General features: G+C 44.6%; 1 protein-coding gene across 2 annotated transcripts in view; it reads right to left on the bottom strand.

The window, feature by feature from the left end:
• SLITRK2 (SLIT and NTRK like family member 2) overlaps positions 1–9,345 on the bottom strand; it is a 28,857-nt gene extending 19,512 nt beyond the window's left edge. The window contains exon 1 of one of the 2 annotated variants that reach the window (XM_080365664.1): positions 272–9,345. In XM_080365664.1, coding sequence (XP_080221790.1) covers positions 272–1,035 — 764 coding nt within the window. In that variant the 5' untranslated portion in view covers positions 1,036–9,345. The remainder of the gene's footprint in view (positions 1–271) is intronic. The other variant, XM_080365665.1, reaches the window with a different exon arrangement.
• Positions 9,346–13,315: the final 3,970 nt, after the last annotated feature.

The raw sequence follows: 13,315 nt of genomic DNA, 5'->3' as shown, positions 1-13,315 counted from the left end.
AAGCGCCGTCGGGGAGCTCACCGAAAACCGCCCCCCCCTGCGCTGACACCCCCCTGACCCCTCTGCAGCCGCCGCCTGCGCCTGGGCGGCCGCCAGCAGCGCGGCTCCGGGCCCGGGGCAGCCCCGCTCCCGGTCGCCGGCTCCCGCTCGCCGCCAGCGGTTTGAGCCGAGGGGGGGGAATAAACGCCCCCCCCCCGCCCCCTGCCCCCTCCCGGCAGCCGGGAGCCGCCGCCCCGCGCTGCCCGCGCCCCCCGCGCTGCCCGGCTCGTACCTGCTCTCGGGGCGCCCGAGGGGGCGGCAGGGGCAGGGGCCGCCGCCGAGAGCCGCCACCGCGCCCCGGGAGCCAGGCGCCCGGCGGCGAGAGGCATCGCCCGCCTCACGCCTCAGGAGGAGCCCAGCGAGGCGGCGGCGCCGCCGTCCCGTCCCGTCCGGTCCCGTCCCGGCGGGAAGTTGGGCCGGGCGGGGGGCAAGGAGCGGCGGCGGCGCCGCTGCGGGATGGCGGGCGGCTCTGCGCGGGGCGCGGCGCGGCGCGGCGCTTTTGCCGGCTGCTCCGCACGGAGCCGCGCTGACGTCACGCCGGGGGCGGGGGGGACACGTTTTTCCCAGCCCCCCACCCCCGTTCCCCCCCGCCCCGGTGGCTCCCGCAGCCGGCTCCGCTCCCGGCGCGGGGGCTCGTCGCGGGAGCGCCCTGCCAGCGCCTGCCGCCGCGCCCAGGACAGCGCGGGGACTCGGAGCCGGGCGGTGCAGTGAGGTAACAAGCGGATTCACCTGGGTCCGGAGAGGATTTTTGGCCCCGAGTCCCCAAATCCGTGCCCTCGGGATCGAGAGCAAGTCGAGCAGCTGCTTCGGCACAAGCCAGCTGGCGAGTGCGCACGCACCGCGCGCACACCCCGCACCGCGCGCACACCCCCCACCCCCGCACCGCGCACACATGCACAGCCCCCGCACACACCCCCCGCACCTTGCACCCGCACCGCCCGCACGGTCTGGCTGTCGGGGCAGGGGTGCTGCAACCCCCGGGGCTGGCGGCAGCATCGCCCCTTCCCGCACCGGCAGCGCGCCCCTTCCCGCACCGCCCTGCCCGGCCCTGCCCGCTGGGGCAGCTCCGCGGCTCCCCCCGCCCGGGCCGGCAGGTAGCGGAGCCGGGTGCCTGCATCCCTGCGCGCCCTGGGAAGCTCGCCCGAGGGCTGAGCAGCTCAGGCCACAGCTAACGTGATCATTCACACTGGCTAGACGACTCCTGCTGCCAAATTGCGATGCTATGGTATAGCGTTTGGCTGCCTATTTAAAAGAACAAGATGTTGGATGTGGGTTACTGTGACTTTGCTTAAGCACCAAGCACTGGACACAGATCTGTTTGATGGGGAAGGATGGCTGTTCTTGATCTCTATCTGGAAGGTAAAAACTTCGGGTTCACTTTTTCTCCAAAAAAAAACCCCAAAACACTCCACAATTAAGTTTTAAAGTGCTAATATGGCAGGGTGCGCTATAACCAGATTTTTATAGTGAACTTTACTCACTTCACTTAGTCTTTAGAACGTAGAGGTTTGCTGCCAAAAGAGTGCTGGACTTGGCAAAAGTGGTGCCATCATCTTGTGTTATTCTTTAGCCATTAAGTACCAGAGCCCACATTTTAGGAGCAGCAGAGATGTATTGTCTGTTCTTGCGGAGGTCTTGGGATTAGAAAGGGGAGCACCCTGCAGCAGCCAGCACAGATGCCTTTGCAGCATGGCTGGGCAGGAAGGGTGCTGGAGTTTGAATTGGGGATTGCAGCAGCTGCAACTTCCCTATCAAAAATTGGAGAGGTTGTGGAAAAAGCAGGAGCATCCCACACTGGAGCATGCTCTGGGTGTAGTGCTGCATGAATTTCAACAAGATTGGGATTCTGAAATGCACTTATTGCTGCTCTGTTTTTAACTCTCTTTATCCAGCTGTATTCAGGAGCAAAAAATTGCTAGATCGGGAAAGATGTCTGTAGCAGATCAGGGGTTTTACAACACTAATACACCAGCAGCCAGATTATGATTCTGTGAGATTGTTTTGCTTGTTTTCCGCTTTAAACTTTAAGGTAGGGTATTCAGGTAGCAAAATCAGACCAGTTACAGAACACAGGAAATCTTATTTTCAGATCTTTCTAACAGAGTCTAGGGGCACGAGCCTGAAAAGAGAAGGTAAAAGTAGACCCAGGTTGATTTTTTTGTTCTGTTTGTCTGAAGAGACAATATTCCTACACAGCCCTGGCCACACTGACACACGCACAGGGGCACACACACGCTCCTGTAACCTACCTTCAGCATGTCTCACCTGAGCAGCTCTGCACAGCGTTGTCAGCACTCACAGGGCTCGCTCCAACACACAGCAAAAGCTGAAAGCAGAAGTAAGTCCAGTGCATTTTTCTCTCATCTCACAGTGTACATTTGTTTCATGTCCGTGAGTTTCAGTGACGTGCCGCTTTCTGGTGAGTAAGGATGATGTTCTGGAACTGGCTCACGGGGCAACATATACTGTTCCACTTGCCTGTGTTTACTAGTACGTAGGAAATGTATTTGTGGTAACAGCTGATGCTGCCTTGGAAAGGAAAGTGTACGCATGGCATGCCTCAGCAGTAATTACCAGATTCATGTGGGATGGAAGGAACAGCATGTTAGGGGATTGCAACAGTAATAAGACACAGAGATGATACCAATTCTATTACACTGCAAATGCATGCATATAATAACCACTGTTGTAGGAGGAGGAACAAGGATTTTAAAAAAAATAGCTACAGATTTTTATTTAGGAACAAAGTCATGATTTCTCAGCATGCCTGAAGTGTTTTATAATCCCTTCAATTAAAAACACAGAGTATAAAAGAACAGTTGGTTTTTTTTTTCCCCCCACCTGTTTTACTGCCTTTTTATTTTTGCATGTTGAATGCAGGAACATTTACAGGCTGTGACTATCTGGGAGCCTCCAGGAATGGAAGGCCAGGAGGCAGGTTGATACAGCAGCCTGTGAGGGTCTGGGAAAATTCAGTGTTACACCTGATCTGTAAGCATTGAGAGGGTTTTGGGTTTTTTTCCCTATCACTAAATTTGCTGTGTTCCCTCATCTTCCTTTTTTGGAGCAAAGTTATGAAGACTGAGAACAGATTCATAAACTTAGATTATAAGACTTAATGGAACCATTGTGGCTGTTAGATCTTGCATAACCCAGGCCATAAGCTAAATTGGAATTAATTCCTGTTTAAACTAGATCATACTTCCTAGGAAAAAGAAAAACCCCGAAAAACCGTAACATATCCAGGCATATTTTAGCAATTGCCTATGATGAAAATCTACCATAATGCCTGGTAAATTGTTCCAATAGCTTTCATCTCCCACAGGTAAGAAAATGCGCTTTCTTCACAGTTCTGCATCTGGCTACCTTCAGTGTGAAATTTTTATCCTTGTAACATCCTTGTCTGCTGGCTTAAGAGCCCTTAATTTCCCCGTACCAGTTTCCCATGGGGGCACTCCCAGACAGCTGCAGAGCAAGTATGAACTAAATACTTGCCTGATACCGTCCTTAACCAACTTCAAATAGTCTGTGTTAGTTGCATGCTGGTACATACACCAGAGCAGCTCTTGGCCTCTGCATGGTCCTCAAGCCATCACTTCAGCGATCTGCTGGCAGGGAAAAAAAACCAGCCAGACCACAGCAGGAAGCATAAAATTTGGTGCAGATAATTACCCTTCCTGCCTAGTGGACATCATGGTGTTGTCCTTCTGTAAGAGTAAATATCAAGGAGAAGAGTAAGTCTGGAAACGTGGAGATCATTTTCTATCTCCACATTGTATCTGCAGATGGATGCTAAAAGCTACTTATGCATCTTTACCTATCAGTTTATCTGTTTGTCTGTATATAAATGAAGAAGGAACAAACATATCTACTAAGTCTCATGGAATAAATAGAAGAATGCAGTGAGAAACTAAGCAAAAATCTCTGCAAATTGGATGGAGGGCATGATTTAAGTTTTACTGATCATTAGAAACTATCAAAGTATCCTGGGTGCTGGTGGTGGGTAAGCAGGGATGTATTCAGGTAGCATAAATATATACCAGTGTTGTTTTTTGTGAACAAAACATAGTGACTGATGTGGTGAAACAATGGGATTTTGTAAATTTAGGTATTTAGTGATCTCATGAGTTCCTCATCCTGTGATCCTGAACTGCATAATATGAGATGCCTCCTCCGTGTCAGCTTTTAGGGTTCTGAGATAATTATCATTACTATTCAACAAGTACCCTGTATTCTTGCTTTGCAAGGGGATATTTCTCTGTATGCCTCTGTGTGTTTGTGTGTCCGTGCCTCTTTGTAGCCGGAGACATTCTGCCTCTGTGAATATATACATTTTTGGAATCTTTCCTGTACTATAAGTGGGTTATTTTTGTGCGTCACTTAATAGTAATTATTAAGGAAATAAAGAGTTTCCAGATTTAGCAGTGAGCAGTATGCAAAATAATTGTTACTTGTAATCCAAGTTTTATCTCATCCAGCAGCACTGGAAAGTATGCTGTAAAGGGGAGGGTGAAAGAGGAGGCTCTGGCTTTCACTTGCTTTCGTTGGGCAAGGGATGAGCAAGGGATGAGTGAAGGAGAGTGAGCATGAAAGACAGGGAGGAAGGAGCTGGCAGGCTTTGCCCTCCATGGCCCTGGCATCCATCCCTGCTCACCCGTGCTGCCCAGCAACAGCGAGCTGGTGTAATGCATGCCCGAGAGAGGCAGAGGACAGAGATGGTTGTGTTGAAGTGTCCACGAAAGAAGAGGGGGTGGATGTGCTGGTCTGGGGACAGAGGGGCACTCCTGAATGACAGTGCCTTCTGATGTGTGGTGCCTGCTGAGCTGCTTTTTTCTGACAGTCAGTAATTACCTGTATTGAATTTCCTTGGCTTCCAGATGTACTTTTTTAGCTCCATTTTCCCCAACCATTGAAACATATGGAGAGCCATGGTCTCCTTCAGAATATTGTTTACTGGCACTTCATGACTACGTACTGTATAAATAAAAGAATGCAATGAACTACGACTTAAAATCAACATGCATTCTTCCCTCAGTTGCTGCCTCCTGCAAGGTCACAGACCCTGGGCAAGGATACATATTTTTGGGACCCACTGTCTATTTACAATGTCGTTTTTTTACGAAAAAAAACCTTCACCATGATTTGTTTTAATGTATCTGAGGTAATTGTTTTGTAACAGCACAGAATGATTTTACACTGGCCGTGCAAAACGCAGCAGTGAAACTATCAGTTTCTGCTGTTTTGTATCATTAATGTGGGATTCTAACTTTCTTACAAATCAGTTAATTTTGTGAGCTGAAATACCAGTAAGATTGGTTTCAGCAGGAAATGCAGTAGAGAAGCTGTCTGTCAGAAAGCATCCCAGGTAGCTGTGCACTGGGGGTACTGCCAGACTCACCAATATGTAAATAAGACTGCACTTTATTTTAGCTTTAGCCCAATCTTTTTTTTCTTTCTTGCATAGAAAAACAAATCTCCCCTCCTCTTCTACATACACTCCTATTAGCATAGAACCCAGCAAAGTACTGTAAGACGGTTGACATTTATGAATGTGTTCATCCTCCTCAGCAAGGCAGTATGTCTGATCCAAAGCCCTTTGGTGTCAGTGGAAGGACTCCTGATTTCAGTGGGATTTGGATAACTTTGAACAAATGTTTAACTTAAAAGCGTGCACTCAGATGTTATTGAGTGGGTTAAATATTTTTGGAAGTGCTTTGTTTCATCATGTCAATGGGTCTTTTTCTCTGATAGAAGAGCTAGATGAATCTTCGTGATAATAGATATTCTGTGATGACATTGCTGAGCATCAAGAACAACAACAACAAAAAAACAGTATGGTTTTTTCCATCCTTAAAACAGCAAAGGCTTTCTCGTTCCTTTCGTTTTGAATGGGTGAATGTCTACAGTAATATTTACGACTACCATTTATAAATGCAATTTTTCAGATTTCCTCAGAGTCATAATCTGCTTGTTACATACTGTTAATGTTTTTAGCTCAAAATGTCCAATCATGCAAGCACAAGTGCACACAAGTGCTTTTAGTAATTCAGTCTTGTTGAAATTATCAGGTCGTCTTGCTTTGCTGAATCGACATGCCTTAGTAATGGGGCTCAGATTTGCCTAATGCAGTTGATGTATGGGTATGATGAATGTTCACTGTTGAAAGTCTGGTGGGTTGATGTGAGAGTTTTCTTCCCTTTATTTATTAGTAATAAAAGAAACATAATGAAATCTCTCCATATCATTATTTTTATGGCAGTAAAGTTGAAAGGATCCAAATCCCCACTGTGCTAATGACATATCTAGCAATATGTAAGGAGCAGGAGCAGTGGGTGAAATTCAGTCCTGGGCAGAGGGCCAGCCCAGAGTGATTCATCACGAAAGCCCCCAATTAAGACCTGAAAACAGGGCTTAAGTGGGACTTCAGTGCCCTATGTCTTGAGCAGTCTTTTTGCAATGCTGGGGGGGGGGAGTTTCTCCAGATGAATTATTCATCATAAATTATGTATTCTATTAGTTTAGCCTTTTTTCTTGATTCCTTGAATTTATTTAATTGAAATTATTCACCAAATAATTTCTATGAATAATCATGGACTGAGGATTATTTTTGAGCAGTTCACAGTGAGCATTTCATATTCCACATTCAGACTGAGAGCCGTGTCATTGAGTTGTCATTATGCACAGAGGTCACACTTCTGGTTCTGCTCCAGAAAAAAATGAGATGAGTAGAAAAAAAAAGCCAGCATTTTTTCAGACTCCATGTGTTCCCAAAAATTCCTCCCATTAAGTTCATTCTATGAGATGTTTGTAAACAGTTGCCGAATGAAGAAAAGTTGGACATTGGCTTTTGTGGTTTTACTTGGTTTCTAGGAGAAATGTAACTGTGCTTTATGTATGTGCACAGTATGTGTATATGCATGGCTGTCAGTCAACATCTCCTCCCTTTACAAATAGTTTGGACCAGATTTGATGAAAGGTGGTGGCCATTAGAGATTTCAGTTTCCCACTGCTTCAGCAGAAGTGACTCAGAAATGCCCCAGCCAGACAAAAGGTTGCAGCCTGGCATCATTGGGTTGGGTCTGGCTGAGATGGAGCTAATTTTCCCCATAGCGACCCTCACAGTGCTGAGCTTGTGCTGGTGGCTGGAGCGGTGCTGATAGCACAGGGTGCTTTGGCTGGTGCTGAGCAGCGCTCCCACAGCATCACGGCTGTCTCTCCAGCATCGCCCCCATCACTGCTAGGCTGGGGGTGGGCAAGGTCTTGGGAGGGGACACAGCCAGGACAGCTGACCCGAAGTGACCACAGGGATAGTCCATACCATATGACCTCTGCTTAGCAACAAAAGCTAAGAGAAAGGAAGAGGAGGCATTTGTTAATTACAGCATTTGTCTTATAGAGCGACTGCTACAGATACTGAAGCCTTGTGCCCCAGCAAGTGGCTGGACATTGCCTGCTGATGGGAAGTAGAGAATAAATCTTTTGTTTTCTGTGCGCAGCCTTTGCTTTTGATTTATTAAACTGCCTTCCTCTAGACCCAGTAGGAAATTTTATCCATCTTATTTTCTGCCCTCCCCCTGCCCTGATCCTGCTGAGGAGGGCAGTTATAAGGCAGCTTGATTGGCACTAGTTGTCCAGCCAAGGTCAACCCACCACACACATCCACTGTTACCTATCAGAAAAATCCACATCAGAGTTTGGCTCAAAACTTAAAATCTGTGTTTTGGCTGCTCACACAACTGCCTGTCAGGAGCATGGACGGGGAACATGCTCTTAAACATTTGCCTTGTTGTTTGCAGGCTCCTGCGATATCGAGTGGTAATGGGCTGGAATAGCCTATGGTTTGAAAATGTTTTCACTTCAGATCAGACTTGCCGTTATTTGCAGGGCTGTTTCAAGGTCCTGTTTCTGCATAGGTTCAATATGAGTACTTCACTGTTTCATGTTACACAGGTGCAAAGGATCTTGTGGGACTGAGATGGTGGTTTCTGGTGTCAGAGGTGAAGCTAGTTTATGGCTAGTCACTCAGACCAGTGCAGGCCAAGAAGCCACCATGAATTGATAGGAAAGAAGAAATTACACTGAAAAAGCAAGCGGTTTATCTCTGAAAACAGGGTGTAATAAGTTGGAACAAACAAAAAAACCCCAAACAGTGATGTAGCTTTTAGGAAAAATAGTATCTGTTTTGGTTTTCCAAGGATAGAAAAGTTAAGACCCTGAGAATTAAGGACTTCTTTTTCTGACTAAGGAAAAATATTCTCTGCTTTTCTGCAGTCTTTTCCACATCACTTTAACCACAAACTTTGCTGTCTCTGAGCAGTAATCATTTACCTGAAAAATGCCCTATAATATTTCTCTTTGTGGAAGGCAGCTGGTTACAAATAATGACTTTGAAGCATGATGTATAACTCAAAGTGGCATGAAAAGAAATTGATGAGACAATTAGAACATATGAGAATGGTGGTTGCATTAATATGTTGGGGAGAATCACTTAGAATAAAGAATTCCAAACTCCAGGGAAACCTGAAAATTTATTTGGCATCTGAAGTAGCTCCCTGAGTTGTTATTGCTCAAAGCACAATACAAACATACATAAAATCCTGACCTAGACTTCAGCTGCTGACAAATCTCCCTTTGACTTCACGGGGCCAGGCTTTCAGCTGACTTCTGCTCTGGGGAGTTAAACACAAAAACATGCAGATCTCGAATAGCCAATATGACATTTTATAGGGAGATTTAAGTGCTCAGGTAGCAAATAGGCATACTTAGATTCTCCTCCCCTATCAAGGGTGATCAGATTCTGATGGTGCTTAAAATTACTTGATATCTTGACTCTTAATGTTACAGTTTGCCTGGTCTTGAAGTTGTTTTCCCGGGCATTCTCAGAGCCATCTCTGTCTTGACAGACTCATTTCAAAGCAAAGCAGGAATGCACCAAACGTGGTGCGTTAACTGAAGGACAACAGGAAAGGAAGAAGCTAAGGCAATACTTCTGCTTTATATTATAGTTCTTGTGGTCCAGGATGCTGAAGATGCTCAGTCATCTCCCTTCTAGCCTGAATGCTAGGGGATACCAGGGGACACCTGAATTTGTTGAATAGTCAGCATCCTAACTGCCACATGCAGATCTTGTTCCTTGTGTGGTGTCTTTCTAGTCCATTAGATTCCATGTGAAGTGGAACAGCTTTGGCAAGAGGGAGTGAACATTTGGCCTCAGTCTAAAGTGTATGTATGTATTCCATAACACTTATGTAATTTCTTTCCATTACAAAGCATATAATTTATGAATAACTGCCCATCCTTTATATGATTTTTTTTTTAATATGTATCAATCTTTTTCCTGTAAAGCAATAAAATCCTTTACACAGCAGGAGATTTTAATGTCCATATCATGACTGAGCAGCAGGTGAAGCTGGAAGGAGAAGAGGACAGTTCAGTCAGCTTTGGTAATCAACTGTGGCTTGGACCCTTGAAAACAGTGGGCAAAACCAGTTATTTGTGCACATATTTGCTCCAGTATATTTTTGCTTTGCAACCACTAAACTCATTAGCATTTGAGCTTTCTGACTAGAAATCTTGTTGCTTTTGCAGATAAAAGTGTTTGGCTTTATTATTTTTAGCTGGTGATACTGATGTGCTTGGAATTAGATAGGGATGAGATCATTCCTTTATAGCTATTTGGCTAAGAACTGGTTGGTGGTCCTGATTATCTCAAGTATAAGCACTGCAATACTTTCTTTTTTAGAGCTGTTGTGGTTTTCTGAAGCCTGGCTTTCCTTATGACATCTGCCTAATTTTGAATAATATTTGGGTTTACTAATATAAATATCTTTTGACATAATACTTTAACGTCAGCCTCTAATGGGTGTAATTTTGTAAATCATAACTTACTCTCTACCTGTAGTAGAACTGGGCTGAAAGGCAGGTGCACTACATCTACAAATTTCTCCCCCAAAAAAACATATTTAGTTGTTATTTTTTACCGCTTTTGTCATTAACTTTTGTACTCAGTATTATTAGTATTTTGATGTTGCAAGAACATCTGATAACATGAGTTATGGACCAAGCTCTCATTGTTGTATTGTTAGCTATTTTTTTTTTGCATATCTCTTTCTTTCTTCTGTAGAGTACAAATAAACCTTTGAGAAAATAGTCATATCATTTTTGTTCCATACCTTAAAAGCTCTTGTAATATGAAGGTTTAGATCTAGAATTGTAATTGTGTGGGTTGCTGTATGCACAAGCAGAATGGTAGCACTTGCCAGGTAGTTTACAATGATGTACTGAGAATTTCACTGTTTTAAACTGAATATGGAGATGAAGGATGCACCTGTCTCTGAAAGGTAGGTATAATTAGATTGACAACTTGTATGTCAGACTTCTTGCAGGTGTCATTTAAAATAGCTGAAATAGTGTTGCCATTCCCTCCCTCCATCCCCTGAAATGAGGTTTGTACTGGAAATGCTGACAAGACCCTTATCTTTTGAGATGGCACCAAGCACAGCTCGAAATACTGGTTATAAATGTTAATGTGTTATCTGAAAGATATTTTTTTCCACATGTAGGCAGCTCAGGATAGAGTCTCAGTAATAAATTTAATGAGTTCAGGGGGGAGACACAGTATGCTTATGTGAGTATTATAATGATTGGCATTTTTGCAAACAGCGTATGATAAGTGGTGCAATTTTATTTTCAAAGTTTAATCAATAGAGAGCTCTTTGATATTGCCATGTACTTTGCAAATAGGTGATTCCTTGAGATGACAGCAAAACAACTTCTCGGTCGTGGTGTTTATGCTTAGGTTTTATCAATGTACTTTTATGATTGTCATAAATTTTGCTATTCCAAAAAAATAGAGAAGCTAGAAATTAATTACACTTTGCGGTGGCATCCTGCTGCTGCTAGCCTGGGTCATCTGGCTTTACAAAGGGATAAAAGGGTGCGAAGTCCATCACTGTGCCCAGTATATGTACCAGTTTATTTCCACGTGATGTAAACCCATGCTGGCTGTTGTATAGCAAAATTGAGGTGGATCTTCAAGGGCTTAAGAAGGACTTTATCAATATCTTGTGTTAGCTTTTGGGAGTAAATTTCATCTCAAATAAGAGGAGTCAGAAGTTACCTTCACCCCGACTACTGTGAAGCCACAGCATTACACTGCAGCCCCTCCGCACCCACCCCCACCCCAGTAATTTTGATCCACATGGGTAGGCCAAAGTGGTTGAAGCTCCTTCTGTGTGAGCATGAACATCCACCTAGTCAAAAACCCCGGGATGTTTCTTTCTGGGCCCCAGCACCCAGTATTAGTGCTCTGCAGGAGGCTGAGAGGAGCAGAGCATCCCTTACCCTTCTGTGGGGCATTCCAAGCCACCGCAGAGGACTTTGAGGAGGTGCCTGCTGCTCCGGGTAAGCTTTGTCCTTGCTGAGCAGACTCCGATTGCCTGTGTCTCTTTGTTCTTGAAAACAGCAGTAGCAGTTGAAAGTTGAACTTTGCAAGATCATTTCACAAGCAGTTGAAGGCTGGCCATGTCCACAAAGCGCTGTGGTGCCAGCCCTGCTTGTCCCCAGCTTGTCGTCCGTATTGCAGCAGCCTGCACAAATTCATGCTGGCCCCACAAAACCAGTCCCAGGGAACCTGCTTGGAACAGGCGGCATTAACGATTTATTGGATGTGGCAGCATAAGGACACACACTATGAACTTGGAGATAACCTTTGGCAGGGAACTCTCTGCGTTCTCTCTCGTTCTTTCTGATAAAAATATAGTGACTGGTGGGCATTTTGGAAAGAAGGATGCTGGAGCATTTCAGGTGACTTGACCTGGATTTAACAGACTGCCACTAGCACTGATCCAGAACCTCCAGAGATGTCAGTAGGAGATCTGTGCCTGGCACCACTGCAGGGTATGACCCGGTCGGCATCGGGCTGGATCCTGATCTCAGCACAGAAATTCCTCTAGAGGCATGAGGGGTTACGGCAGTCTGACATCAGCGTAAGATCAGGGTTTATGTGTGCTGTGCATACTAGATGAGTTGATGTAGACTCCCGTGGAAAGAAATGGTCTGTGAAAATTTATTTATTTTTAACACTTTTTATGTGCAGCAAGAATGTACTATTTCAACAGCCAGATACTGCAGCTTCAGCTGTAGTTCTGCATATTTTCACACAGACAAAAGATCTGAGAGAATGACCTAAAGGCAGCAAAAGGTTTTTTCTCCTTTTTAATGTAATTTTATTGTGTGTTATATGTGTGTGTGGGAGATCTGTATCTCTAAATATATACATATATGCATGTACATCTGTTTGTTTAAATAGCATGTGTTTTCCTTTGCTGTCCCTAGCCAACATCAATTTCTGTGCTGCCTTTGTAAATATGCCGTGATGGCTGATTCTTTTGAATTCTTTGTGCTATCTTTGGTTATGCTGAATAGCAGCCGACACTTTAATTGGGATGACTGAGCTGAGTGCATTTGCCTTTGGAAATGGACACTTTTCAGTGTAAAGAGAGGGTACCACAGGGTGACTCTTCTGTCTTTATCCTCAATCAAAACTCCATTAAATCAGACCTGTAGTTTGTAGCAAGGGGCATTCTCCATTGCATTGAAATGCATGGGAAAGGCTGGGGACTCACAATTTTTAAGGTTAATTAGATCCTGAAAAAGAGAATTAACTGAAGTTGTTTTCCCTATCTTTTTTCCTGTTTTTAAGAACCTTTTTAATTACCTTCATCTTCATCATATACACTTTTCCCTTTACAGGAAAAATACCATGGTTTTTTGAGTTTATTAAAAATCTTTTTGATAGACAGATTCTACTAATTTTTATTTTAAACAAAAATGAACACAGTGCTGGCTCATTGTGTTAAAATTTATGCATCAGATCTTCCTGTATGAGCCATGCAGTTATCTTTATGTTTAACTGAGTGCTAACTTTATTCACCGCTTAGGCACTAAATGAGAATTTGGTTTTCAGATGGCTACACTGTGTTTGGAAAATACAGACAGGACAATTTAGGGCATGACCATTCAAAAATTCTTTGGTGAGGGTGGCAGTTTCATCAACCAAGTCTTTTTTTCAGGCTCCCATTACATACCTGATGTGGACCCTACTGTTGATTCAGAAAGGTAAATAATCTTCTTTTCAACTCTTTTGGAAGGTTGCTTTTGACTGCGTGAAAACATGCTTCTTATATAGTCTTAGGAACAATAGTTAAGCGACCTGCCCATGTGTCAGTAGAAAAATCACTTCTGTGCCCCGTAAGAGGGCTCTCAGGGCCTGTCT

Source organism: Falco punctatus, assembly GCF_963210335.1.
Source record: "Falco punctatus genome assembly, chromosome: 15".
Classification (NCBI taxonomy): domain Eukaryota; kingdom Metazoa; phylum Chordata; class Aves; order Falconiformes; family Falconidae; genus Falco; species Falco punctatus.
This window is presented reverse-complemented; position numbering and strand designations above follow the sequence as displayed.